The sequence below is a fragment of the Camponotus floridanus genome, unplaced genomic scaffold (assembly GCF_003227725.1).
Source record: "Camponotus floridanus strain SB8 unplaced genomic scaffold, Cflo_v7.5 scaffold2, whole genome shotgun sequence".
NCBI lineage: Eukaryota > Metazoa > Arthropoda > Insecta > Hymenoptera > Formicidae > Camponotus > Camponotus floridanus.
The window spans coordinates 4,882,705-4,910,491 of NW_020229325.1; the positions used below are offsets into that span (position 1 = coordinate 4,882,705).

The 27,787-nt window shown below is 31.7% G+C and overlaps 4 protein-coding genes across 7 annotated transcripts; 1 reads left to right on the plus strand and 3 right to left on the minus strand.

Moving 5' to 3' along the window:
- The first annotated feature begins 670 nt into the window (after positions 1–670).
- LOC105253552 lies at positions 671–12,037 on the plus strand. Of its 2 annotated transcripts, XM_011261660.3 has the most exons (9): positions 671–794; positions 7,785–7,897; positions 8,014–8,121; positions 9,031–9,774; positions 9,845–9,963; positions 10,041–10,199; positions 10,303–10,572; positions 10,773–11,024; positions 11,248–12,037. In XM_011261660.3, exons 2-9 carry the CDS (start codon positions 7,792–7,794, stop codon positions 11,581–11,583), a joined length of 2,094 nt encoding a protein of 697 aa, XP_011259962.1. In that variant the 5' UTR covers positions 671–794; positions 7,785–7,791; the 3' UTR covers positions 11,584–12,037. The 2 variants fall into 2 exon arrangements, with proteins under 2 accessions (XP_011259962.1, XP_011259963.1); XM_011261661.3 differs by lacking the exon at positions 8,014–8,121.
- A 297-nt stretch (positions 12,038–12,334) lies between these two features.
- LOC105253553 (SNAPIN protein homolog) lies at positions 12,335–14,072 on the minus strand. 2 transcript variants are annotated; one of them, XM_011261663.2, is made up of 3 exons: positions 13,864–14,072; positions 13,182–13,502; positions 12,899–13,090 (listed from the first exon to the last, which is right to left on the minus strand). In XM_011261663.2, exons 1-2 carry the CDS (start codon positions 14,013–14,015, stop codon positions 13,190–13,192), a joined length of 465 nt encoding a protein of 154 aa, XP_011259965.1. In that variant the 5' UTR covers positions 14,016–14,072; the 3' UTR covers positions 12,899–13,090; positions 13,182–13,189. The 2 variants fall into 2 exon arrangements, with proteins under 2 accessions (XP_011259964.1, XP_011259965.1); XM_011261662.3 differs by lacking the exon at positions 13,864–14,072 and having other exon boundaries at positions 12,335–13,090; positions 13,182–13,364.
- A 1,132-nt stretch (positions 14,073–15,204) lies between these two features.
- Positions 15,205–17,295, minus strand: LOC112637731. Its single transcript, XM_025407987.1, has 4 exons — positions 17,014–17,295; positions 15,873–15,949; positions 15,555–15,773; positions 15,205–15,469 (listed from the first exon to the last, which is right to left on the minus strand). Exons 1-4 carry the CDS (start codon positions 17,293–17,295, stop codon positions 15,205–15,207), a joined length of 843 nt encoding a protein of 280 aa, XP_025263772.1.
- A 1,101-nt stretch (positions 17,296–18,396) lies between these two features.
- LOC105253560 (peroxisomal membrane protein PMP34) lies at positions 18,397–23,710 on the minus strand. 2 transcript variants are annotated; one of them, XM_025408074.1, is made up of 9 exons: positions 23,191–23,710; positions 22,410–22,488; positions 22,271–22,331; positions 21,466–21,532; positions 21,117–21,265; positions 20,565–20,678; positions 19,416–19,663; positions 19,238–19,305; positions 18,397–18,677 (listed from the first exon to the last, which is right to left on the minus strand). In XM_025408074.1, exons 2-9 carry the CDS (start codon positions 22,473–22,475, stop codon positions 18,533–18,535), a joined length of 918 nt encoding a protein of 305 aa, XP_025263859.1. In that variant the 5' UTR covers positions 22,476–22,488; positions 23,191–23,710; the 3' UTR covers positions 18,397–18,532. The 2 variants fall into 2 exon arrangements, with proteins under 2 accessions (XP_025263859.1, XP_019883752.2); XM_020028193.2 differs by having other exon boundaries at positions 22,410–22,510.
- Positions 23,711–27,787: the final 4,077 nt, after the last annotated feature.

Here is a 27,787-nt window from a genome sequence, read left to right on the forward strand (position 1 = left end):
AATATTATTTTTACATGAAAGACTATTTCTGATCTTTTGTCGATAACCCAAATCATATTTATGTCGTACTCAAAATTTTACTATTTTTGTCTTATATGAACTAAAAAAAATTATAAAATAATAAAAATATTGAAATAATAAGAAAATATTGAAATTATGAAATATAAATATAATAATAAAGTAGAATAGAATATATCTCAGAATTTTATATATTTATTTTTCTATTTATCTTATATAATTATAATTGATTATTAAATATTGCGTGACATACACAAGGAATTGTAAGAAATAATATTTCATGAAGGTACATCGCATATAATATTTTGATTAAAATTTTTCCATGCCTTTTAAAGTATCTACTTATCTGCTGAAAACTAATTTCTTCGTCGTTATCATAAAATTGAAATATTTTTCAACACTAACATTAAAAGAAGTAATTAATTTTATGACAAAACTAATGACTAAAATGCATAGGTTGTAAACTTGGGTGGAACTTCGAATGTGGGATATTTTCGCCTAATGCAATTTCGTCAGCGAGTGCTTTTTTCATCCCGTTGATGATAAAATTACGGCAGGCTCGGTGATGGCATGCTCTTTCTACAGAGTCTGCCTAGGTAAGGGGGTACAATACCTATATAAAGCTTGAATGAAGATGCTCCCAGCTATTCACTCTCACCTTTCTCATAAGCGCGCGCACAGCACAGCGTAGATCTTCCGGCCGAATCGTGAAGGAAGATCGACTTCGGTGGCTGCTTGGCGGCAATAATTTTCCGCGGAAAGGATTTCACTTACAGGTAAGTTTGAATTTAATATTTATTCACGATATTACATCGACATACGTTTGAGTAAAGAAATAGATGGAATTAATATTAATCTATAAGATACTTTATACATACTTATTACTTGAATATTTCTCATATATTATTTTTTTTACATATGAATGTATATTAATTATTTTAAAATTATGATAAATTATTTTTCCATGTTTATAATATATCAAAATATAATTTAATCCTTATAAATATTAACATTAAACTGAGATGTGTACATGTGCTGCAAGTCACAAACATGTTTCTTATCCAGTCATTAATTAACATTAATTATCATTAATAGTGTTTTTCATAGCCAGTGCTTATCTTGCACCTTTAGAGATTACCTGCAGATTTCATTGGAGAGATCTGTTTGTGACATAAATAGATATTTTTTTTAGTAAAATCATTTTATTCGTCGTACGTTACTTTCCTCAAACGTATGTGATGCTAAAGCCGCAAGCAAACCTCAGTTGAAGGAGAAAAGAGAAGCGAGTGTGAGAATCATTGTGCGAGAGTGAGAGTGAGAAATGATGATTGCTCACTTTGGTCACCGCATCCTCGAAGAAAGTGAGTACGCGTGTGAATATATAGATATACACACATGCAAGCTCTGTACACGCACCGCACGACGACGATGTAGACGCACACTTGTTGCACGCATGTAGTATATAGAGTCTTTTTGTTTTTCGAGTATCCGTGGCGACAAACAGTCAAACATGTCAAGTATCAAGGAACAAATGGACAAGTCTTATAAAGTGTTCATTATCAATTGCGATGATTAGTTTAAATAGTATCCCCTCTTGAAAAACTACTTCTATAATTATAATATAAAATTTCTTTTTGCATATCATTAAAGAAGATAATAAAATAGAATTAGCATTATACAATGAAAAAATGGATAAAAATCTTAGTATTTTTATCTTTTTATTTTTTATATTTTTTCTAAAGAAATAATATCCTAATTCAAGAGAATTTATTTCACTTTTCATCCGCGAAACGAGGAAAGAAGATAAAATCGTATCTTATTCGTTTCAAAAGTCATCTCGCATTGTGACTTCACGTACGGATATTGAAAAAAAATAATTATTAGGACATTCTTTGACTCGTGACATTTATCTTCAAATTACAAAACGTGCGCGAGGGAATAAGAAGAGTTTACGACATCTTTAAATCCTATCATACTTTGATAAAAATATAAACGGAGTGATGCAAGGACGAGAAAATATTGAGAGATTTTAACTTGTTCCACGGCATATCGTGAGTTATGTCATTATTATTTGTAATGATGTAATTATATTAACTATCTTTCAATCCGCAATTTCTCGGTAATATATCACCTTCGGTAAATATATCACCCTTATAGAATTGCCGATGGTTTAAAATTACATTTAAAGAGAAAAAAATTCGTCACAATTTAGTCATATTAAGTAATATAAATCATGTATATTATATGAATAGCATGCAAAGAATTGTGCAATATAAACTTTCTAGTAAAATTTTTGACATCTTGATTGATTTGAGTAAAGAAAAAAGATCCTCCAAAATTGGATTGAAGATATTCCCCAATATTGGAATGTTATATATGTCAATTATAATTTGACCAATTTTACGGTATATGGATAAATCTATCTGAGAAGAAAATAATTTCTCTCTCTCATTTTCGCATCAATAAATCGATGACCTACTTCATGGAGACGACATCTAAAAAGATTTTTGGACTAAATAATTTCTATTATAATATAGATTTTTTTTGTATAGTAATAACTCTTAAATGACGTGCATTATCAATATTTTTATTTTGCATATTACGAATAAAAAGTTTAAATTAAAGTAAAAAAAAATTTTATAAATAAATTATCCTCAAAATAGATTTTATAAATTTTTTTATAAATCATACATCAAAATCATCTCGCAATGTTTACTGCGTCGCCTGATACAATGACATCCTTTCGCTAGTCGCGGTACTTAAGATGCGTTTTCTACAGCACTACATGATAGTAAGGATGGAGGACACGTGCGTGAAGAGCTTGATAAAAAAAAGAGAAAAGATGAACAACACAGAGGGGAGACAAGAAAGGAAAAAAGAAAGAGAGAGAGAGAGAGAGAAAGAGAGAGAAAGAGAAAGAGAGAGAGAGAGAGAGAGAGAGAGAGAGAGAGAGAGAGAGAGAGAGAGAGAGAGAGAATGGATCATGTTGGCATACATAAGCAAATAATATTAAATGCCAATGAACAGGCTTGAAAACGCGCGTGTCTCACCATCCAAGGAATTTAACAAGCAAAAGTTCACGCTTTCCCGCCGGGAGGTACGTTTTTGCAACTAAATAAAAAATCGCAAACGACGTTTGCTGAAAGATGATTGTCTGGCTGGATAAAACCTTCGGTTAAATTCTCTGCCAAACTGTAAATTTTTTGCAAGTCGATAAAATAAAGCGCACGATGATATTTCGATGAGAAAGGAGGCAAAGAATTAAAAAAAATTGCCCGCGAGTGGATTTATTTCGCGAACGCGATAATCGATATTCCTTATATCGATGCGAAAAATCGAAGAAGGTCAGTAACGCGTAAATCAGTCCGACGTAATGTGCTGATATGAGAGAAGAAAGAACGGGGAAAAGATGTAGGATCCGTCGATTAACACGGTCAGAAATTTCCATTCGCGTGGAACGAATTTTCGCCGAAAATACGTTCGGATGAAATCCGTTTTCCCGACTATCGCGCATTATACGGAGATTACGTACTTGGTGTCGGCGACTGCTGACATTGCACGGTAGAAATCACGGCGAGCAACGCGATTTTTCATCATGTCGCGCGACACGGCCGGTTTCAGCAGGTTCCTCGCGCGCGTCGTGCAAATGCGCCGATGTATAAGGAAATCGATGTCCTCGTAACCCAGACCTATTGGACGTAACAGTTTTCACTGCGCGAGATCAACGGGCGCTAAATCGCTGCCTCTACTTAAATCGTTTCGTCATTAGCGTCATTAACGTCCGGCATCGCGAGCGGATTGCCCGTAGTTTGTGATTTCGAATTTAATTGAATGCGCGTTTACGAACAATTTCGTCGTTAAAGTACTTCGCGCGAGATGCATCGCCGTAATTTCATCTTTAGGTATTATGCTCAAGCCTTACGTAGCATCGTTGGGAAACGACTTCTTTATATGTATCGTACTTTTCTTTTTTTAATGTGACGGAACATCATGTACTTTGCATTGAAAAAGAATCTTCGAGAGAACAATGTTTTAAAATAAAATTGTAGAGTCGCGAATAGAAAGAGTAATTTATTGTTAAATAATTGTAATAATCTCTAAAATTCTACTAGTCATTAGGAACGTATTAAGTTTAATAATTTATAAGAAGAATTTCACTTTGTTTTAATGAAGTTTAATTCTGCATCCTCCTCTCTAGTCGCATTTAGCGACTAGCAGCTTGAATTATTGCGAATAATAGAATTGTTCCTTATCACAATTGCATTCTGAGCTTTCAGTTTACACAGTTTTAACGCCGCTTTCTCTATCCTGAAGATATTTTAACGCTCCTGTTAGAGCGACCCGCGTTTGATCACCGTTATAAATCCGAGTCGATGACCGAACGGACTGTTAGACGCATGCATCGGCTTTTAAATCGTAATAACCTCGAGTAGCCCAGTTCCCGGCGCGACACGCTCGTTATGAAACCTCCATAATAAACGAGTGCCGTCCCGCCTCGTTATTAAAATGCCGACATCGACAACGAAGCGGCCGGCGATGTGGCGAGAAGAAAACCGCAGCATCTCAAGTGCATGCTACACTTGCCTAATCGCGCGACCGCAAACAGCAACTTTACGGCCGGGCCGCCTGCGCAAAGCTACACGAATTTCGCACGATAATTGCACGATGCGAACGCGGGCGACAGCCTGCCGCGTTTCTTCTGAATTATGATATCCTAATATACGACGTGGAGTCGGTGAGGATTTCAAAAGAGTCAGTCCGCCTCCTCCCCACGCAAGAGAGCCGAGAGTACGGCGGATGTTAATTAGCGCGTAATTAGTACCGGCGCGTTAATTTGATTTGCGACGTGACGTGAAGGAGAGGGAGACTCGATCGGATCGAGAATATCGTCGTCGCGCAGGTGATGTTGCATTTGTCGAATTACGAAAATAAAAGAACCTTCGTAAATTCTTCAAAATACTCGTTGTGTTCGAAAGCGATGTAAGCGTCAGTCGTTTGACAGTTCAGTAATATTGACATTGAAATATTAATGCATGCAACAATGCGTTGAATAGAGACGATGACGAGTGTATTTTTTTCGGGTGTAACACATGCCTTTTGTCGAAATGACGATTTTTGTGTATTTTTAATCGATCAAATACGTCGTTCATTTTGACTTTTTATCCGCGCATCTCGTCACGTTCGAGAGTAAAAATCAAAATTGCTACAAAGCGATGTGTTACGCGATAATCTCTCTTCGTTGTTCTCAGCTGCATCAAACCATGACTGAATTTATCTTACCACATCGCGCTCTATGTACACATGTGCGTTCTTAATTTTTATTTAATTTAACTTAATTGTAATCTCTGCAATCGATCTTCTACTACTATCGCAACGAGAATTTTCTTCTCGTACTCATCGCAATTTAATATAGCGTGAGACTTGGGAAATACATTCACATACACATGTATCGATTTTTACCAGAACCTTCAACTTAGAAGTTTGCGAAACTAATAATTTATGAAAATACATAGGAATTTGTAAAATTCTGAATTCATGAAACGAACATAAGTATATGCGGAATCAAAGACCCGAGAAACTTGAAATTTATACTATCAAAATATATTCAGCAAAAATTCAGCAGTTATCTGTGATTAATGAAATGTGAAAAATATTCCGGAAAATCAAATGTAAATAATATTCCGGAAAATTCAAAATCTACGATGCTATTCCGTGGAACGAATAAATCTATAAAGAAGAAAAATGTATAGACTATACATAAATCACATAGATATAGGCTAGATACATAAATTGAACGACAGTTAGATCTCGCGATGCGTACGGTACGTCTCCGACGAGACACGTGTAAAAGCAAGCCGGTATCTTCTGTTCCTCTAGCCGGCGCGGTACGACTTTCACCTTTCACCTCGCTCAAGCACGATTCCACTGTTGACTTTTCGAACTCTTGCTCCACCGATGCAACGATCCGAGCTGCAGCATCAGCGCTCGGATACATCCGAATGGATCGTACGAGTGTGAGACGACCACAGGCGATTCGTCACGATTCAGTTTCACTGGGGAATTCGTGGCATAAAACTAAGGCAGGATGGAAAGCACTTCGCGCTGTCCTGTATTTCCTACAGATACGACGTCGGATTAATCGAAAGTGATCGTAAGATTTCGCGTTCGTTGAATGACGAGCTGATGATGACACTCAGGCGCAAGACAAGAAAAAGTCTGTTAAGCCAAAAAGAAGCCGCGCTCTTTGCAACGCGTATCGAACGTTTCGCAATCCTGCGAATGAGCTAAAATTATCTGTCAAGTGTGCGAATGATTGATGCTGTGCGCAATATAATTTTAATTTTATACAATGATAATAATTATATATCGCGCATCGCGTATGAATTGTAATTTATTTATCGATTAAAATTGAATATTAAATTTTCAATCGCATCTTAATCGATTCTGTAATAATTTTATCGATTCTGTATTTTATTTTTTTAAATTTTTATTTCTCATTTCTCACATTTTCATCTGCGATAAGTATAACATTGTTTTACGCGAGACTAGAGAAGAAATTAATTAAGTGTGCGCGAAGAGAAAAAATCCATATTTAAAACTAGATTTACGATAATTCCAGTCGCTATATAATATTAATGAAGGTCATTGTCTGTGAAAGAATGCCGCTTACTTACACGGAAGAGAGCTCTATAACATCCGTTTGTCCAAAAATATGAGAGATTAAGTGTTCGCGAGCTTCTATAAATTATCTCAACAAGATGGTCTAGAATTATGGAGACGTGTGAGACGAGACAACGCGATTATGCCGAGCGTAATCCAACCTGATGAAACATGCTGCTAATACGAGCCACCACACGTGAGAAAGAGCAAAATAATAATGGAAACGGCGCCGGCTCCTAAGTAAAGAAATATATTTAACGATCGCGATCCCGAGATATTGAAACAACGAACGCCATTACTCACACGCTAAATTTTCCGCTAAAACTCTGTTGAAATAAAATAATTGCGCGCGCGATTTCTTTTTTTTCCTTTTTCTACAACGATTAATTTCGCCAACACATCGGAAACCTTGGAGATCACTCGGCCGGCTGCAACTTGCCAAGACAATTATTCGTACAGTCATCGCTTGCCGAAATAATCCCCGACAGATATTAATCTTTAGATTAATTTCATCCGTTTGCGCGATTCGGATCTTGGATATCCGCCGGCAATTACGAGTCAATTAAAAAACCGCAAAGATGTTCCTCAACAATGTTACTTTCGAAATGGAAACAAGTCTGACTAACGCGCTGTTTACATAGTGTTCGCGCATTCCGGCACGAACTCGGAGACCTTGAGGAGACGTCTAACGCGTGTCTAAACGTATGTATACATAGATTTCCATAATCGTCGTTGTTTTTCGTATACTACACCTAGAACGCGGAAACCGAGACCTTGAGGAGAAATCACGGTGTGTATCGTTCTCTTCTCACGATAAGTCATCTCGCCTGCACGGTGACGTCAACTGTCAAAAGCTGCGATCACGGCCATAGATTTCATAATGATCACTTTCTACTTTCGACGAGAAGACCGGTTCAGCGTGCATCATCCTTGGGTATACCTTAGATATACTATTTCCAATTACGTGTCAATGACACTTGACCCTCGTAGCGTGAACGCGATTTCACGGATCGATTATTTTCAGGGATGAGGTTCGAAATTGACATATCGTGATTGCGGAGAGGACAAGAGATTTCAATTATATTAAATGTAAAAAAAATTTACAGGACGAGGATGAGGCTCATCGCGGTGATCCTCGTCGTCGCTTTCTCGGGTGCAGCGATGGGCCAGGATTTCGGCGGCCACGCGCTTTTCGTGAGAACCCCGGACGCAGATGCCGGTAAGAAAAATGCGAAAGGACTCTGCGAGTCCGCTCGGCGGAGGAGAGAGGCGGTAATAATTGTTGTGGTAGCAAATACGAACCTGATCACAAACGAATGGTTTGAAATTCATTAGCTCACTCGAGAGTCCTGCGGGCTGCTGCCCCAACATCGCCGGCAGACGTGATGGCGCAAAATATCCTAGAGTGGATTCAGGGGATCTACCAACAGGGCGCACGTAAAAGTAGGTTTCCGACTTTCAGCCATCAACGGGAAATACGGAAACGGCGCGATACGAAGCCGTCCCATCGACACACGCGCGAGTAACGAGTATTCCTTTTTTTGTTTCTCGACGATCGAATTTAGCAAATCTGACGCTGCGCGCTGATTTATAGACGGTTCAGTGCCGCTGATGGTCAGAGGGACGCTACCACGGACGTAAATTGCGATTTCGTACGCAAAAGCTGCAACTATGCGCAGCCGACGTCGTCGCACCGATGTAGATGTTATAGACGCGCAAAATTATTAATCCATAACTCGCCGCACTACTAATCAATCATTTTAGCATGACACCTGGACGCAAGTCTTCTCATGTTCAACGCTGAGGTTGGCTTTCATGCACGCTTAATCCGATCGATAATAAATTGTTTTTACTTACAACACACCGTCAAGTTAATGCACTCTGAATTAACTCACGAGCACATATATTTCACTCTGCCTACTTTATTTTTAAAAACTGTTTTTGTATTCAAAGAGACTGACAAACACGCACAAATATTTATAGAAATTAATGAAACTTATTTAACAGACTATAAAACCACGGATAATTCAATAAGATTATCAATAACATCCATGTGAAAAGTATTGTAATTTTTTGATTAGAATCATTTTTCAATTCAATATTATTTCAGTATTATTTCAATGTTATCAGTAAAATACTTAAAAAAATATTGTAATACTAATCCATGTAATTCTGTATTTTATTTAATATTTTATTTTTATATAAAATTAATAAAAGATTATTGTCGTATACTTTTTTTCTGAAGAGTTAGTTCTTTCGTACTTTCACGCAATACTTTTCACTCAGATCGTTGTTAAGTTGTCGATGAGAAGCATCAGTGGATTCTCTCGACGAGCCCACGTTTTCTTACAGCTCGCCAGCAATCGGACTCAAATGCGTATTTGCCGCCGTTCAGCACCCAACGACCACCCGAGAAACCTCGGCCCTTTCAACCACCGGGCGTGACGAGTTTTCCAGCCCAAAGGCCATCGTCACTCTATACCCCGCCGAACACTGGCGGTTTTCCGGGATCCGTACAGCCCTTATACTCCACCCCGAGACCGAGTTTCCCCAGCAGCCAACCGCCTTCGTCAACGTATGTGCCGCAAAGTTTCAGCGGGTCCACGTCTTACAACCCTCGACCGAGTCAACCCTCGTACTCTAACGCGGGCTCGTCAGCCTTTCCGCCGCTAAGCTCCCCGGAAGCGTCGAGTACTTACCTTCCGCCGCAATCGCCGTCCATCCCGACGACCAGTCCGAGACCACCTCTGCCAGAGTCCACGATTGGCGGCAATGGGTTTTCAGGCGGCGGCTACGAACCTTCCATCGGTAGCACTGCGGGAGGATACTCGCCCGGAGGTAGTGCTGGAACATTACAACCACCAGTTACAGGGGGATATTCGACTCCAGGTGGCTTCTCCACGTACGGCTATCCATCGGAACGGCCTACACCGAGTTTCCCCACCCCGGGCGGTGAGGGTGGAGGATATCCCAGTTCAAGTTATCCAGGCGGATCTACTTCGGCTGGATATCCATCCTCTACCCCCGGAGGGGGTAGACCATTCCCTCCCTTCACTACGCCAGGTGAAACTGGCGTTCCATCCGGAACTACTCCAGGTATGTTCTTCTTTGTAGAATTATTATATATATAGCATATATGAGAGAATAATGTAATTTTATCGTCAAGCCGACGAAGATCTCAAACATCCCCCGCATATTCACAATCTCGACGTCGAATGCAGTAAAACCATGATGACGATCAATATTGAATTCAACCGCGCTTTCGACGGCCTTATTTATTCTAAGGTAAACATCGGGCAATCGAGAATCTCTTGTACTGAATCTCATCAATAATAATCTATCAACTCTGTCTCGAATTTCAGGGATTCTACATGAACCCAGAATGTAGGTATGTAGAACAGAATTCGGGCCAAACGCAATATTCCTTTACTGTGAATTTAGAGTCGTGCGGAACTCAATTTATCAATGACTTCGAGGGTGAAGCCGGTCAAGCTTACTTGGAAAACGTTCTTGTATTACAGGTAATACGGTATCGAGTCAACTAAGTTCATTATTTTCTCAATTCCTTGATTTACTTTAGAAAAAAAAAACAAATGGCCTTATAAAAAATACTAATTATTTCAGAATGAACCAGGTATACAGGAAGTTTGGGACACAGTACGAAGAGTACGATGTCTCTGGGAAGGAAATATTAACAAGGCCCTAACAGTAAACTTCTCAGTGGACATGTTGAATCAGGAAATCGTTACCTTCAGTGGCGATACGGCTACAGCCAAGCTGGATATTCAAATCGGTAAAGGACCTTTCGCACCTGCAGCCGATGGACTAGTAAAGATCGGAGAGGCAATGACCTTAGTTGTCACCGTAGAGGGCGATCCTGGCTTCGATCTTCAGGTATGCATGAAAAAAATTTATAACAAAATAAGCAAAATGAATATAATTAACGAATACACAAAAAGTAATTATAAATTATTTCTCGATGTTCCATAACTATTTTTAAAACTATAAAATTATGATAAGACGATTTATTCTTTGCAAATGAAAAATATGAATTAAAAACCAATAATGTTCAATTATATATAATTATTTTTAAGGTACGCGATTGTGTGGCGCGAGACGAAGCCTCGACCAACATGCTGCAGCTCACCGACGAAAGAGGCTGCATCTTGAAACCGAAATTATTCGGTGCTTTCCAGAAGACAAACGACACCGGAAATACGGGCGCTTCTATCATTGCTTACGCATTCTTCCAAGCTTTTAAATTCCCTGACGTCATGGATTTAATCATCGAGTGCAATGTCGAACTATGCAAAACGGATTGTGAAGCGTGTCCAGAAGCAGATCAAGTAAGACGCAAAGTCAGATAATTATTTATATACAATTCTACATTATATATATTATTCGTTAATATTAATATATTTTTTAAAGTCTAAAATATTAATAATATATTCTTCAAAAATCTTACATTATTATTCTGCATTTAATTCATTTCACTAAATTAAGCTAAATTAAGTTAATCTGGTATTTTTATATAATTCAGCATTATATATATATAATAATTTGTTTTAGCAAATCGAGCCAGGTAGACGTCGCCGATCGGTAATGTACACACCTACAAATACTTCGACGAATCCAGTTTTGTTATCGGATCCGATTCGTGTCGGACGTCGTTTCAAAGTGATCATGCTAGACGACTTAAGCACAGCGTCCAGCCAGATCTTGGAGAGCATGGAGGAAACGGCCGTCGAGACAATGACAAAGACGAAAGATGTTTGCATGAGCAACAGTGGCTTTTACACGACTTTCTCCGTTATGTTAAGCACACTCTTCATCACGACCATAAGCGCGGCTGTATTTTACATCAAATTGCAACGGATTCGTAGAACAAAATTCGTGGATTCGTAGGATATTATTTACAACACCTCGATAAGTAACGATATTAGCAAGGGAGTTGCATAGCAAGTGACGAACGCGTGCCAGTAATCGAATAATGCTTGAGCAATAAGTGAACATTATCCTTCATCGCTTCGTAATCATTTTTCCTGCGAAGGAATTAACAGAGAAATGCCGAAGAAAAAAGTATACATCGATATATCTGTAACAATTGTTACTACAATTATGTCTGAGACGACAAATTTTAAAAATTAATTTTGATACATGCATTAATTTTTTTATCAAAACATGATAAATTCATTTTACTCGGCAGAGGTGTGCAGCCATATTTTACATATCAATTTACCAATGTAATCTAACAAACTACTCGTACAATCCTCGGATGACGGTAGTGCTCATTTCACGTAATATTGAATACCGATACGATGTGGTATTTATTGCATTCGATATCAGCAATGTAGATCTTAAGGACTTTAAAATAAATTATGATATTTGTAAAAAAAAGTTTCGTTATTATCATCACCTTTCCACAAATAATCGCTTCTTAATTCCTAAAGATGGAACAAAAACATATAAATAAGAAATTATATTTCTAGAGAATATTAATTGCAACTTTTTATAGTACATAATATTTTACAAATAATCTCAATAATCTTATATAGATACAAGTATAAACACGAATTCAAATAAATGCAATATGTTTTATGTTTAACAATTTATCACTACAAAAATATTGATTGGATATATATATAAACGCATATAATCAATGAAATAATATCCAATTCCTTGTACAATATTAAAAGTATAAAAGATATTCCTAACATCTATGGATGTCATATTTCTAATATAATATTAACTTATCATCTTTCATTGGACCTAACTTTACAAAACGTAAAACAAATAAGTACTCCCCTCTTACTTTCCTCTCACGAATGATTCTACCAGACATACCTAATTTGTAAAAAACACTCAGAATATATTCAGGATCATTTTCTTTAATAACAACCAAATAAAACAAGCCTCCATTTGATAAGATTTTGGGAATCAGAGTAAATATCTGTTCCATAACTTGTCTGCCATTTTTTCCACCTGCCCAAGTCTTAAATATAAGTCTATTTTCTAGCACTTCCTCATATTCTGTAACTACGTATGGTGGATTAAATAAAATAACATCATATGTATTTTTAACCTGTATACAATCTAACAAATTCATGTGGAGAACATCTACATCAACAGAATTAATTAGACTAGTTCTTTTCGTGGCCCTACATGCATCAGGATTTATATCAATTGCAATAAAATGAGCATTATGAAATGGTTTCAATGCCATTGCTAGAGCTGTGATGACTATACCAGAACCACTACCTATTTCTAAACAAATCGCAGGTTTCGTCGCATACAGAATGTTTTGTAAATCTTCTTCCAAAGCATCTATTAAAAGATACGAATCCTCAGAAGGATTATAAACTGTCTTGAGTTCTTCATCTGATAACTTAACTACTGGAGTTTCCATAATTTACTGTGAAAATTGTAAGAAATTTCTTTTATAAAACTTGCAAAGTAATCAATGTTAAGTAATATTTTGAAAATAAAATAATATAATTAGTTACATTTAAAATTATTGTTGTTTCTCAGCTTCCACTTTGGCTGGCTCTTCCTTATCCGACTCAACAATAGTACTACTATACGCAGAACTATTATCTAAGAGTGTTTTCCTCTTAGCAGTGCTCTTTTCGATAGCTTGATGAATTTTGTTTAATCGCTCTTGAGTGGTTTGTAAGATATTGCTAACAATAGTAATTTTGTGCTTAGCATTGATAAGTTTCTTTACATAAGAATCTGTCTCTAGAGGATATTGTAGTGCGTCGTTAATTCTCTGAAGTTCCTCTGTTAAGGATTCAATCCGTTGCTTCAGCTCTATTTGACATATCCTATAACAAAAAGAATAGTTATGCATAAAAAATAAAACTCTTTGCAACTTTTGTACGCAACAAGTCGTAGTACATGATAGAAGCACAATTTTTTATAAAACATCCCAATAATTATATATGAAAATTGAAAGTGATTTTCAAAATGCTCAAGAATTCTTGTAAAATAGGTAATAAGATATTCTTGTCTAAATCGCAATTTTTTATCGTCACAATTCGATGAATAAACATATATCTTGCAATAAATAGTACATTCCGTGAAAGAAATATAAGAATAATAAATATACGTAAATTTGCAAGAAGAAACGCGAAAAATAAATGTTACTATTAATGCATGCGTGCTGAACAGAAAACTTGACGTCACCTTGTGGCGCGAATTCTCTCATCCAGTTGATCCACCGTAGGTTTCAAGAGACTCATAAGACCTTCCGTTAATGCATCCCGCGTCGGATTTTCGCAAAAGTCATCGATCTTGTCGTCGATAGATGTATTGTCACTCGCTGTGTCCACGTCCATGCTATAGTGTAGTGAAGTAAAGGTTATGAAAAAGGCACGGTGGTGAGAAAGGGGAAAAGAAGCGAGAGGCAGCAAGTCGATTATCGCGCTTCAGTCGCCATATTGACTGATTCGATATTTTCGATAGATTTCGAATCACGGTCATAGAAGAACAGTCGGTGACGGATGTTCAGTTGCATCTGAATCGTTTCGCGTTTCTCGCGATTTTTACCGCGAAAAAAAAGATTTTTTATTAGCATAGTGACTCTTTCATGCGAGAAATTATCGCAAATAACCTATAAAAAGTATCGTAAAGTTCGGTATAATGTGTTAAATTGTACAATTAGCATATAATTGTTGCCACTTTGACATCGATTATAATCATGTTAGCTTTCGAATTGAATAAAAAAAAGTCGTTACATATTTCAAGTTACTTTTTCGCAAAGTGTAACGAAAGTATAATAAATGTAAGATTATCATCAAATATAAAAATAGTAATTCGGTAATTATTTGCGTGTATCCCGTATACAATGTGTCCTAAAATTATAATGTGCCCCGAAACCAGTGATGTGTATATTAACGAGATATATTGTATAAGGTATATATTTCATTAGTAATGGTTAAAGAATTTAATTTCTATTTTGTGAAAAATGATTTGAAAGTGATATATATGTAATGACAATTGTCAAATAATTGTATATTTGTTTTAGGTGCTGCTACATTGCTCCTGACAATGCTTAGCTGTTATTATAAGCTGATATATGACTGTTACAAAGTGAGTAAAATAATTGAATTTTGCAATATATATAACTGATGATTATATGACTTATCTCTATGAATTATTATATAAATGTTTGTCATATTTTCTTGATGCAAAAATAACTGATTTTATAAATTTTATTTTATTAACTATAAATACAAAATATATACAAATTTTGCAAATATCTTGAAATCTAAATATATATATATATATATATATATATATATATATATATATACATATTTTCATAATTTATTTTAAAAATGTTTGTTATTTATTTATAGAGAAAAGATTTTTTGTAAACATGTTTATCTTTGTTTATTTTGTTTATTTTTTAGAGAAAAATATCTTTTATCGTGAATTTCTTATCTTTTATTAGTTATTTTAATTTATTATTTTTATATTTCTATACATTGATACGTAATAATTGATTTGTATAATATTATAATGTCATTGTTTTGCACGGAAAAAAATAAAAGGCCAGAAAACAATATCAAAAAAGACATTAAAAAAGGAAAAATTAGTTGTCTGATAAGTTTGAATTTTTGCAGGTTTAATTAAAGATGATTTTACAACATGATTAGCGAAATTTGACGTTCGATTATTCTTTCTGTTTGAGTGAACATTTTTATAATTAATGACATTATAATCTGACATTAAATCCAAATCTTCAGTATCCATATCGATGAGTTTACGATGTTTTATTGATTTCCTGCATATAAATTTTGCTGTAAATATATTTGCTTAAAAATGTAATCTAAAAATCGAAAGTTTTCCACATATTTTACAAAATATAGTACTTTTTCCATCTTTTCGTGCTTTTCGTTTCGGGAGAACTCCATGATTCAGTTTCGGTACATCGACTAGTATGACAATCGCATTTAAATGCTAAATTTTTTAATAATGTGACAGACCGTGGATTATCACCAGTAATTATCGGCGATTCGATTGTCGGTGAATCTTCTTCGAGTTCTTCGTCGGCATCCACTTCTGAACTTTTCTCGGGGTACCAAAGATTCCTAAATAGAAAGTATTTTTATCTATTGTTTATTAAAAAAAGAATTACATAAAAAAATATAGAATAAGTCAGCATCTATTTTTTTAAATAATTGACTTACGTTGAATTTTCATGTACAGTTTGCAAAATGTTTTTGACTTTTACATTTTGATAGTCAGTTATTTTCAAAGTTTCCTCCTTTAATATTTTTTCAAACTCGCTAGAATTGTGTATATTGATAAAGATTATTTAATAATATAAATTATAATATAAATTATATGTATATTAATAAATTTATTACAAATAAATGTAAAAGATTATTCACTAAAACAGCTATTCACCAATGTTTTATTTTAATAATGTTATTTTAATAATGCAATATTTATAATTTATATTATTAAATAGTATATACCAGTATATATATATATATATATATATATATATATATATATATAAAATTATATTTTCTTATATTTGCTTATACATATATAAGATATAATTTCATCTTTAATAAGATTATTTACTGGTACATTTATTTTACTAATTAAACTTCTCTTTTTGTTACATCTTATTTTATTATATATTTAGTCACTAACTTTTTCTCTTCACTGCATTTTGTGGGTGATTTCGTATTTATAGAATATTTTAATTCATCTCTCATTAGAATTTTTCTATCCTGTTTTTTAATATTAATATATTTAAAAAATACATAAATAAACATTCTATTCCATAATAGATACGTTAATAAATTATACCGAATAGATATGAGATTCTTCATATGCAGGAAAGAAATTAGGTTTTATGCGCGGAATTTTACTAGCTTTATTTTGTGAAATACACAATCTTGCATCTTTATCAATTTTATTAGAATTTTCTTCCTTGTATGGATTTCTCGTTTCTTTAGATGCATAAACAATTACGTTCATAATGCTTTTATCATTTTCTGCTATTTCTGAGGGCTTTTGAATATCTCGTGAAGACATCAAATTCTTCTAAATATTATATAAATTAATGTAAAATTAGCACATTTAATTGTAAGGAAATAATTTGTTAAGACAAACTTGATGAAAATTAAGTGGCGTTTCGCGATTTGCAGTAATAACGTCAATCTTTTCTTTTCCTAAATTTTCAGTATCTCGAATAATGTCCGAGGAAGGTATTGATTCCTTTTTAATCTTAACAACATTGTAAATTTGCTGTGGATGAACTCTTTTCGTTTGTAATTTTGATTTAAAAACAGTGCTCTTTTTTTTAATAGTTACATTCGCTTTTCCACGACTATAAGATTTTTTTTTCTTGATCGATTCCGATAATCCATCGCTAAAGTCCGACGAACTCGGGTTTTGTGTATTATTATCAATTTTCGAGGAAATATCGGGCTGACTAATAGCCGCCTCATAATCATAGGATATGATCCCTGGTTTTGGTTCCGATTTATTTTTTACGACTGATTCTTTGTTAATTGCATTTTCGCGTGCACTACGACGCGACGGTGGATTCATCGTATCTCCAGCATGACTGATGCTATAACTAAAATCATTCATTCTTTTCTATAATAATTTTTACTTATTTTTATATCGCACTTTTAAATCAATAAATTTACTTTAATAAAAATAAAAATTTAATTTAATAAAAATTCACACAATAAAGCTATAAATAATTAAAGCATTTATTAATTCGAAAAAATTAGAAATGCATAAAATATTTTGAAATTATTTTGAATATACTGATATCTTAAACATATGCATTATTGGAATGACAGTGCATTATTCTTTGCATTTCTATTGTTAAAATCAAAAATTTTTTTCTAATTTTTACTAATTTACTAATTTTTACTTGGAAGTCACAGATTTACAGCTATTAAGTTGCGCTTGACTTTTAGACGATTTGCATATTTTAAGTTTAGCCAGGAGTTTTAATATTGCTTCAGATCGTCTGCGTTCAATGTTGTAAGAATAATCATGACACGTGATAACATTTGTACATTCCGCCTTTTTATCCTGTTTTTTTGCATTTGCTTTATGCGTTTGCAAAAGTGGCGGTATTAAATGATTCAATTTATACCGAAGTTGCGGTCGAAAACGATATTGTGATTTTCGTGAATTCGCCAGTATTTAAGTACGTTCACATCTTTTCTAGATATTCTCATAAATTCCGTCGCCCGATTAACCATGTCTTTTTGACACGTTATCATTAAACTCGATAAAATTATTAATCGCACGTTTCAATAATTCGATTATCGATTGAATCCTTGATTTATGTTTTTATGTATACTTTATTTCTGGTTAGTCATTTTGATATATGTTTTCATATGTTTTTTAATTGATGATGAGTAGTATGAAGTATGCAAAATGCATTAAACATTTATCAATGCTATAATCTTATACAGTATGATGATCAAAAATGTGAAAATTGACATAAATTTTTTTAAATTCTATACTAATTACCCCTTATTATAATAATACTAATATTAGACTTGTAATATTAATATTATACTTATAATTTTAATGTTATATATAATTTATATAATTATTATTATTATAATTATTTATATAATTATATATAATTTTATTATATAATTATAATTATTTATATAATTATATAATTATATATAATTTTAATATTAACCTTATACTTATGTCCGAAATTATAAAAGAGATAATATTCATAGGAATGTACAAATTTTGTACATATTTATATTCATAAATAATTTGATTTGAAGATTATGTAACTTAAGATTACTTATAGTAGTATTTAATCTTATTATTGTAAAATAAATCGTTATCTGAGAATAGGTTTATGTAAAAGTATACGGAAAACGAATCGCGCGATCTTTTCATAAACCAGAAACATCAAGGCGGCCGTGAGGACAGTTTGCAAAAGTTTAGCTTCCATTCCTTTGTACAATCCAGCTATTCCTTGTTTCCTGGGTGCAAAAATCACACACTCGTTAAAATATTCTCATAAATTATATATAATAAATATAATAATTATATATAATAAATAAAAAAAATTTTTAATATATACAAATTATTCAAATAATATAAATCTAATAAGAAATCAAAGAAAGCTAAGAACCAAAGACGCAGGTAATGATACGCGATAGTAATATATTATGATAAAAACTTTGTAAAATTGTTCCATTTACATACAATAAGAAGCGCAAAAATATATATTTAAATTATGTTGTCGACGACGTTTCAATCCTGCTCTGGGTTGCTTTTAAAGTCAAATAAGAAAAACATAATATTGCGTTTCGACCCCAGAGCAGGGTCGAAACGTCATCAACAGCACATTTTAAATATATATTTTTACTTCTTATCGTATGTAAATGGAACAACTTCATAAAAAGTTTCTATTATAATATATTATTATTATCACGCACCATTATCTGCGTATAATAATACGATAAAAGAAATGTATTTACTGTAAAATAATACATTTTTCATATAAGAATACAATTTTCATTAATTCATTTTTACTTACTTCAGAATGTAGAATAATATTTGCAATGTGCCTGCATTTGGAGGTAAATTAGGATACTTGTCTCCATGCTGAAATTGCAATATTAATCTATTCAAATCATACAATAATTTTTCTGTCTAAATTTATTTGTCAACTTTTAGAAAGCAAACTAGAAATGTCATTAATATGTTATCGATACCCTCAATTTTGTTTGCACAAGTTGCAAAGGATATGTTATTGATGTAGCAATCGTTTTCGCTATCGCACCGATAGCAAAGAAAATCCATGCCGGTGGCTGAGTATCGCCAAGAGATATAATGACTCGTCTTTTAATACTCTCATATGTCATAAATTGTATAGCGGGATTCGTGACAAGCATAAGACTCGGCAATGTTCCTGCCCACAGCTGTTTCAAACCTTCATATTTCCATATATGCTTGAGACCGTCTGTAAAAAGCGATTAATTAATGTTGTACAATTAAAAACAATGTATAAATGGAAAGAATGCTACATAACAATTAATATATTGCAAAAATAATTCTAAAAATAAAATTATCCTTAAAAAACTTTTTTAATTTCAGAATACTGATTTTTCAAAATGTTTAACGAAATATATATTTTAAACAATATGTATTTAATAACTTATTAAATTTAAAATCAAATTTAATAAATTTCATTAAGTTTAATTATGTAAATAATGTATTTAATAATTTAAATATTCGCATGAACAATAGCTATTTTCTTCTTCTTCTTTCTCTTTCTCTTTCTAAAATTATATTGTTTCCTGCAGGCTCTAGAAATTGATTTGCTCTCGATATATTATTTAAACGATTATTTAAACAATCTCAGTAAATTATTTATACCATTGAATATAGCTTTGTCATTTGATGCTACTATTAATTAGTATATATATACATAAATATAAAATAAATAGGCTATTTTTATAATAATTACAGCTGATAATATCGGTAAACAAATTATGGACTCTCATTTAACTATTTTAACTATTTTATATTACATGTAATTTCTCTTGTGTCTCGAATATATGAATTCGCAAGATAAATAATTTGTCCTCAATAATACAATATCACGCTACTTATTATGTATGTCGTAAGCACATTTTAAGTGGTGACGCATACGTCCACATCATATAGCTTATTTCCACGTATACATATATTAACAACACATACATCGTCAGACATAAGATGTATAGGTGATTAATATTATTTGAAATGTACATATATATAAAGAGTTACTAGAATTGTCATGTTGAAAATATAAATGATAAATAAATATGACATACATGTTTAAATGCGTATTCGTATATTTTTATATAAAATATACTTACCATATAAAGTAGTATATTCGTTATTATTTCTTTCTGGAGTAACTTGGATGCCTTTCATTTTCAATCTCGTGTTCACAACCCATAGAGGTGTTGTCGTGAGAACATTGATTATACCTAGAAAAAAAAAATATATATATATATGCCACATAATTTAATAATTAATTTATTATACATTAATAATATTGAATATTAACACTAAATTTACTGACAATTTACGCATACCTTTTTATATCATAACTGGTCAAATAACCGGTTTTCAAAAAAAAGTTACATCCTTTACAGTTAAATGCAGATAATAGTCATTTTATACTGGTTTTAAAAAAATAGAAAAAATACAAAATCGTTTACAAATTCTGAAAACGATTATTTGACCGGTCATGGTAGATTTTTTAATTGTTAAATCATATTATATTTAAAAATTTGAAAGAAAAAAAATATTTTAATGTGCTTTATTCATTTGCTAAGAAATTATGTATACATGTGATATGAATAATTATTTGAATGTGAATTGAATAATTATTTCTATAAGTATATAATAAACTGAAATTATACCAGCGATCGACGCGATAAACAAGTCGCTACCAGCCGTTTGGTTTCTTCTGCTTCTCAATTCTTTTAAGCCGTGAAATGTGTAGAAATAAATAAAATTACTCGCGCATAAACTTTGCAGAACAGGAACCATACCTCTGTATAATGTGCACCTTAAAAAACAAATGACAATTACATTATTTAAATCATATTTCAAAACTGATAATACAGAATAATTTCTTATTCAAATTTTTTGTTCTAGAATTTGTCAAAACTTATTTTAAAAATATTAATTATAATTTCTGACAGTTATTCGAAGCTCAAAACAAAACACGTGTATCTCTTCATAAAAATATATTCATACAATACGTACGGTCCTTCTTTTGCAACGAGTTCTCGTATAATCGCCAATGTATTGTCCGATTGCCGTCCTTCTTCCACTGTAAATAGAAGAATTTATTCATAAGATTATTACGTAAGTTAAATGAAAGATGAGAGCTATTTATAATTATATGTATTGAATAATACTTATGTATACAAACAGTACCGTTCATTAGATAAAAATTTCTTACATAATTTTAGACTTTTGTACAATGTTATGAAACACTAATTATTATAAATTGTTGCTAAATTATTGGTTGCTAAATTATTGGCCCATTATTATATTTTAAATATTTATACATACAATAAAATAATAATAAAATATTTATTGTTTAATAACATTACAAAAAATATATTTATAATATAATAGTTCAAAAAAAAAATATACATACATATACATATATATATATATATATTCTCTGTATATATGTACATTTATATATATTTGAAACAAATTGTTTGTTACTTTATATTTCTATCATATCAAGTTTAATAGGTAAATCCTATATCAAGCAAAATAACATAAATAAATCTAAAATATGTTTATAAATAAAAAGCAAGCTTAAAACGCGTAAATATTTACAATTAAACACATATAAAAATGCAATTAAAAATGTACGTTTCAAGCATTAATGATAACGAAAAATAATAAAATATTGTCTGAGAATGACATTGCATTTAATGAAATCAAAAGCTTATTGCAGATGTTTCTTTTCAATGTACAATTGTAAAACAGGAAATAGATGAAAAATTGGCTTGTCATGTATGTAAATTCGATAGATACAAATATGGATTACATTGTAAACGACTTCGCACGGTATCTAGAGGGTAGAAGGCTGCCATCGCGATAACACTACCCTAAAATGTCGAAATGTTAAAATTATTTTCGGCAAAAGATACACATGTAAATATTGAGTAAAATACAATATAACCCACCGCTGCACCGGATATCGCGTGCACTAACGTGTCATAGGTAAAGATGTTGTGTCCACTGCCAACCATTGTAACAAAGTTTCTAACGCAAAATAGATTGTAAACTGTAATATAAACTTAATGATTTATTTGTTGTTTAAGGAAGTATACGTATATCGCAGATGATATAATTCAAGCCGCATTGTAACACATTGCTACGAAATATCTCGATCAATTAATGACACTTTTAAAATATTTTCTTATAATATTTACAATCTATAATCGTCTTGAAAAAAATTAGATAAAACAAAATATAGAAATAAGTTTCTGTAGAATTGAATATTTAATCTATCAAACCAGGAATTTATTTCTAAAATTTTTTATATATCTTCTTGTAACATATTGATATCATTTAGCTGATATTATTTAAATTTAAAATAAGAAGCTATTATATAATTTCATATATATATATATATATATATATATATATATATATATATGTGTGTCATTTTTACGCACATGTAAAAGATTTATTTAATTTTTTTATAAGATATATTCATATCTATATCTATTGAACATATGTTAATATATTCATATATTCTTTATTAAAAGAATTCAAATGAAAATATTATGAGAAAAAAATGCAACATTTTTTAATTGTCTTAATTTAATTTCTTAATTTTCTAATAAAATAATTTCTTAATTTTTAATAAAATAATTTCTTAATTTCTAATCAAATTAATTCTTATTTTTGAACATAATGAAAATATAACTTTAAAATATATATATATATTAATTTACTTACTTTTTCAGCGTAGCAAAAATATTCTCGTTCTACCACTCAATCTTATACATTTAGCACAAAACTAAGTGAAATTATTTCAAGTACTGTGATTTTATGTCTATAATTATTTCATAATTCTTACAATTCTCACATTTACTTTAAGTTTTGTAATATTTGCGTTGAATTAGCCGCGGCAAATCGCTTAATATGTCGACGAGCGTTTATCTACCGTTCACTTCGTGGCGAACGCACTGACACTATCATGTGTGATTCCGAGATAGCTTATATAAGAGGAAATCCACGACGCACGTTCAATGTTGGCCTTCACGACTAGCGCGACTAGTCGTCAGTAAACTGTTTTAACGACACTTCATTATATTATCTTTAAGGAATTTTACTTCAATCAATGCTGAAACCGATATTATCATTTCGTGATTTTAACAATCTTTGCGTTGTCATCCGCGTTGGTCTGCACCCACCCGCACTCGAGAAATTACCGACGTATTTCGACGTGGCGGTCAGACATACAGTCAACACGCTTGCGCTCTTAACGCTCGTGTTTATAAGCGAAGAGGTCGATGTAGGGAACGGTGTACATGCGCATTGGCGAGAGGGTGACAGTTAGTAGATAACATCCTCTCTTTTAAGAGAAAAAGTCAAAAACAATTTTGAAAATTATATTGAAATACGCATTAATTGTTGAAAACACTACGTTTCTTTTACTTTCCAATATTTATAATCTCGCTTTTCATATTTTCCGCATAGAATTCATAACGTATACAAAAAAATTTTCGAAACAATTTTAAGAAAAAATCGAATATACAGATTTTGACATGCAAAAACTCTGCGAATGGATGTCATTTAAATTAAAATTTTTATATTTTTATAAAAACTTTTAAAATAATTTAAATTTTTATAAAAAATTTATATTGAAACATTTGAAAACGTTAAAGAAAACATTAAAGAAAAACGGTTTTAAAATATGAAAATATCGCCATTTCGAATTATAATAATTCGTGTATTTACGCATATTTATGATGTCAATATGGTTTCACATAATTTGCATTATTTCATTTATAGAGGAAAATATTTTATGTTTATTAAATTATGTCAACAGCTTTGTTGAAAAAAACAATAATTATTAGCATTTATGTATATTTATTATAATTGCAAATAAGATGTGTTCTACTATTACGAGTTACTTCCTATTGAGCAATATTTTTATTTTCAATATTAGTTTTTTTTCATCGAGACAATCTTTTAAGAAAAATCACGCTATGGTTAATAACTTCTTAATTTTTAAAATCAATATTGTGGCTCAACAGTATATTGCGAACTAAATTCTACGTATAGAGATCTTTGTTGTGTCGCATAGTGTCTGAAATTCCTTCTAAGTTCTCGTCAGAGTTTAATTAAACATTCCACGACTGTTAGAATGCGTACGTTGTGTAATCATGCTCTTCTCCTAAATACAAACCGCTGTTAATAGCTTTTTTCAAACATCTCATAAGTCATATATCTTTGATAAAATGTAAATTTTAAATTAGAGAGATTGAAATATTTTCAATTTTTTATCGAGAGTGTCGCACAGGAAATCTACATGATATATATATATTTATTTGTTTATTTATTTATTTATAATCTTTTTTAGAATTAATGCTCATGTTTGTTTATTAATTTCTTTGAGCATATATAAAGTTAGATGGAATTTATCAGTTATAATATTTTACTAAATAAAACGAAATAAATACACACACACACACACACACACACCACACACACACACACACACATATATATATATATATATATATATATAATATAAATATGAAATAAATAAATGTAAATTATATATTTTATTAATAAGCATTAAATGAGATTAAATGCAAAGTTACAGCAGGATTTCTTTTTCTGAAAAATAGTAATATGATTAGAGAACATAATTTCAATGTTGTAAAAATATTGTAATAATTGTACAAAGTAAAGTTGCAGTTTTCAAAATATTATTACCTTGAATGATATCATAAGATGCAAAGTATATTAATATCAAATATTTTTGTTAAACTTTTGAAATAGTAAATAATTATGAAATTATTATACAACAAAGTTAGTATCGTATTAAATATTTCATCAAAGAAAAAAGATCTTAGCATACTTTGTCATATTTTAAACATGGTTATCTCGAGTGTACCATTTTTGTTCGTTTTCAATCGAACAATGAAAACTCATTCACGTCTCTTTTTATTCTAACTTTATTGAACTTCACTTGTGTTTTCAGATAACAAAACGCTTCTCTAGTGCTTTTAATTTCAATGAGAATTATGATTTTTTCTTATTAAAAACGCCAAAGAATGTAAGTGATCAATATTAATTATAAAAATTGATTTTTCGATTTAAAATCTCAATTATATTACTGAAATATTTATAAAATAAGAAGTAAAAGAAGGCTAGGAATCAAAGACGCAGGTAATGATGCGTGATAGTAATAATATATTATGATAGAAACTTTGTAAAGTGTTATTTATCTTACGATAAGAAGCGCAAAAATATATATGTTTAAAATATACTGTCGACAACGTTTCGACTCTGCTCTGGGTCCTTTTCATAATATTATCATTATGTTTTTCTTGTTTGATTTTGAAAAGGAAACACAATTTTTTTAAACACATAAATTGTGTGATGCCATTTTATTATTTTAATTGTAAAATTACGATCAGATACGTATATGAAATTATTTTAATACGCAATGAGGTTTTCTTGAAAATTTAATGAATACACCCAGATTTGTATCGTTTTCATCTTGTTATAACGATTATTTCTATTCCATATCAAAGCAATTAATAATTGAGAAATTCAATTGAAGAATTATCGATCAAACCAATGAAATAGATTGCCGGAGGCAATAATCGACAAATGGTAGCCCGCAGCGTTAATGATGGAAATTTGGTTTAAATCAATTTCTCGCTCAAAGTGATCAGAGCAAGCCTTAAATCCAAATCTCACTTTGGAAATTGATCACAATATTATCTTCGATGAGAGAAATTTTTTTTCTGTAAAAAAATACATGTTTTAGCATTTTTATTTGGAGGCTAGATATAAGTATGGTTCAAAAAATTGTAGAAAAGATATGGAGAAAATGTCATTTATTTGATACAAAAATGCGAGCACAATCGCACATATTTGCGACTATAATCATGTTTTTTTCTCTTATTTTTACCGATTGCAGCAATGTAGCTCTGCGCTTGCTTTCAATTATAATCGATTTATGAGCCGCCTAATTGGTCAAATCGTCGATTGTACCTTAGAGAGTAACTATAGCCGAGTTTATGGAAAGAGAACGGATGCTTATTCTTATCTCAAATATTCACAAATCTACATATACCTATAATGTCCCATCGGTCCAAATGCCAAATTCATTGAATGGGTCTTATACAGGAAAAATATATTTTTTTCAACTGAAACGAATAAATTTCACGTACACATACATATACACAATTTTAACAAATTCATATTCGTTAAATAACTTTCGCTCTAAATATGTTAATTCTTTTTACGATAATTTGACAGAAAAAAAAAGTTGTACGTTAGCTATTTTATAAATAAATTTTTTATTATGTTACTAAAATCAGATATAAAATCTTCATATTTAATTTTTGCTTTTTTTATCTGTGATTATGCTTAAATTACGCAAATACACAAAAGGATTAAACTGTATATTTTTCAAACACAATCAATAAAAGGAAAATTTTGCATGCATTTGTCCGATACGAATTAACAGATTTGACATGCATAGAAAAGGAGGTCGACATATCAAAAGTATCGATTGACTTTGTACGCATGTAACATATAATGCGTGTCATGTCATTGACAATGCGATCTCACTAATCGAAGATGACAAACCGAACACAAACAATATACGAAATGTACCAAAAATGTATTAAAATTTATTTTAAGGCTATTTATTCTTAATGAAAATCCGTTAGATACACGAAAGAATTTAACAGAAGATAAAATGTCACAATCAAATATTCAAAACGATGAAATATTAATTTCTTTAATCAAGCGCCTTTAATAAAATTAATAACATTCTAAATCTTATGTGAAAATATAAATGCTCTTCTTCGCGTGCCGGAACTCGAATAAGGCTGGGCGCAGTTAACCAATTCGGTAGAAAGCTTTTTCCATAGCTTTTTCACGATCTCATAACGCTGACAACTCTCTTGCATTGTCGTTTCATCGTAAAGATTTTCTCGAGAATAATTTCGATAAAAATTTTAGTAGAAAGAGTACGTGCTCTTTCGCGCTTTTTTCCTCTTTCTTTCTCTCTCCTGCGACTCAATCATCTCACTGCTATCAGAGAACCCTCCGATCAAATGTCAAACGATCTTATCCTCCTTAATCGAGGTATCAATTTCCCGTTTAGCGTTTGATCGACGACGATTAATTAATGTAGCGGCTTACCTCTCAATCTCTCTTTCTCTCACTCGATCACATCTTAAGTTAATTATACATGTTACCTTCGGGACATTACGCTAAAGCTATATTCCGTTAATTAATTAAGGCGAGTAGCGTGGTCGGTTTAAATATGATTTTCCCTTGGCGATCTTCGTTCGCGAGT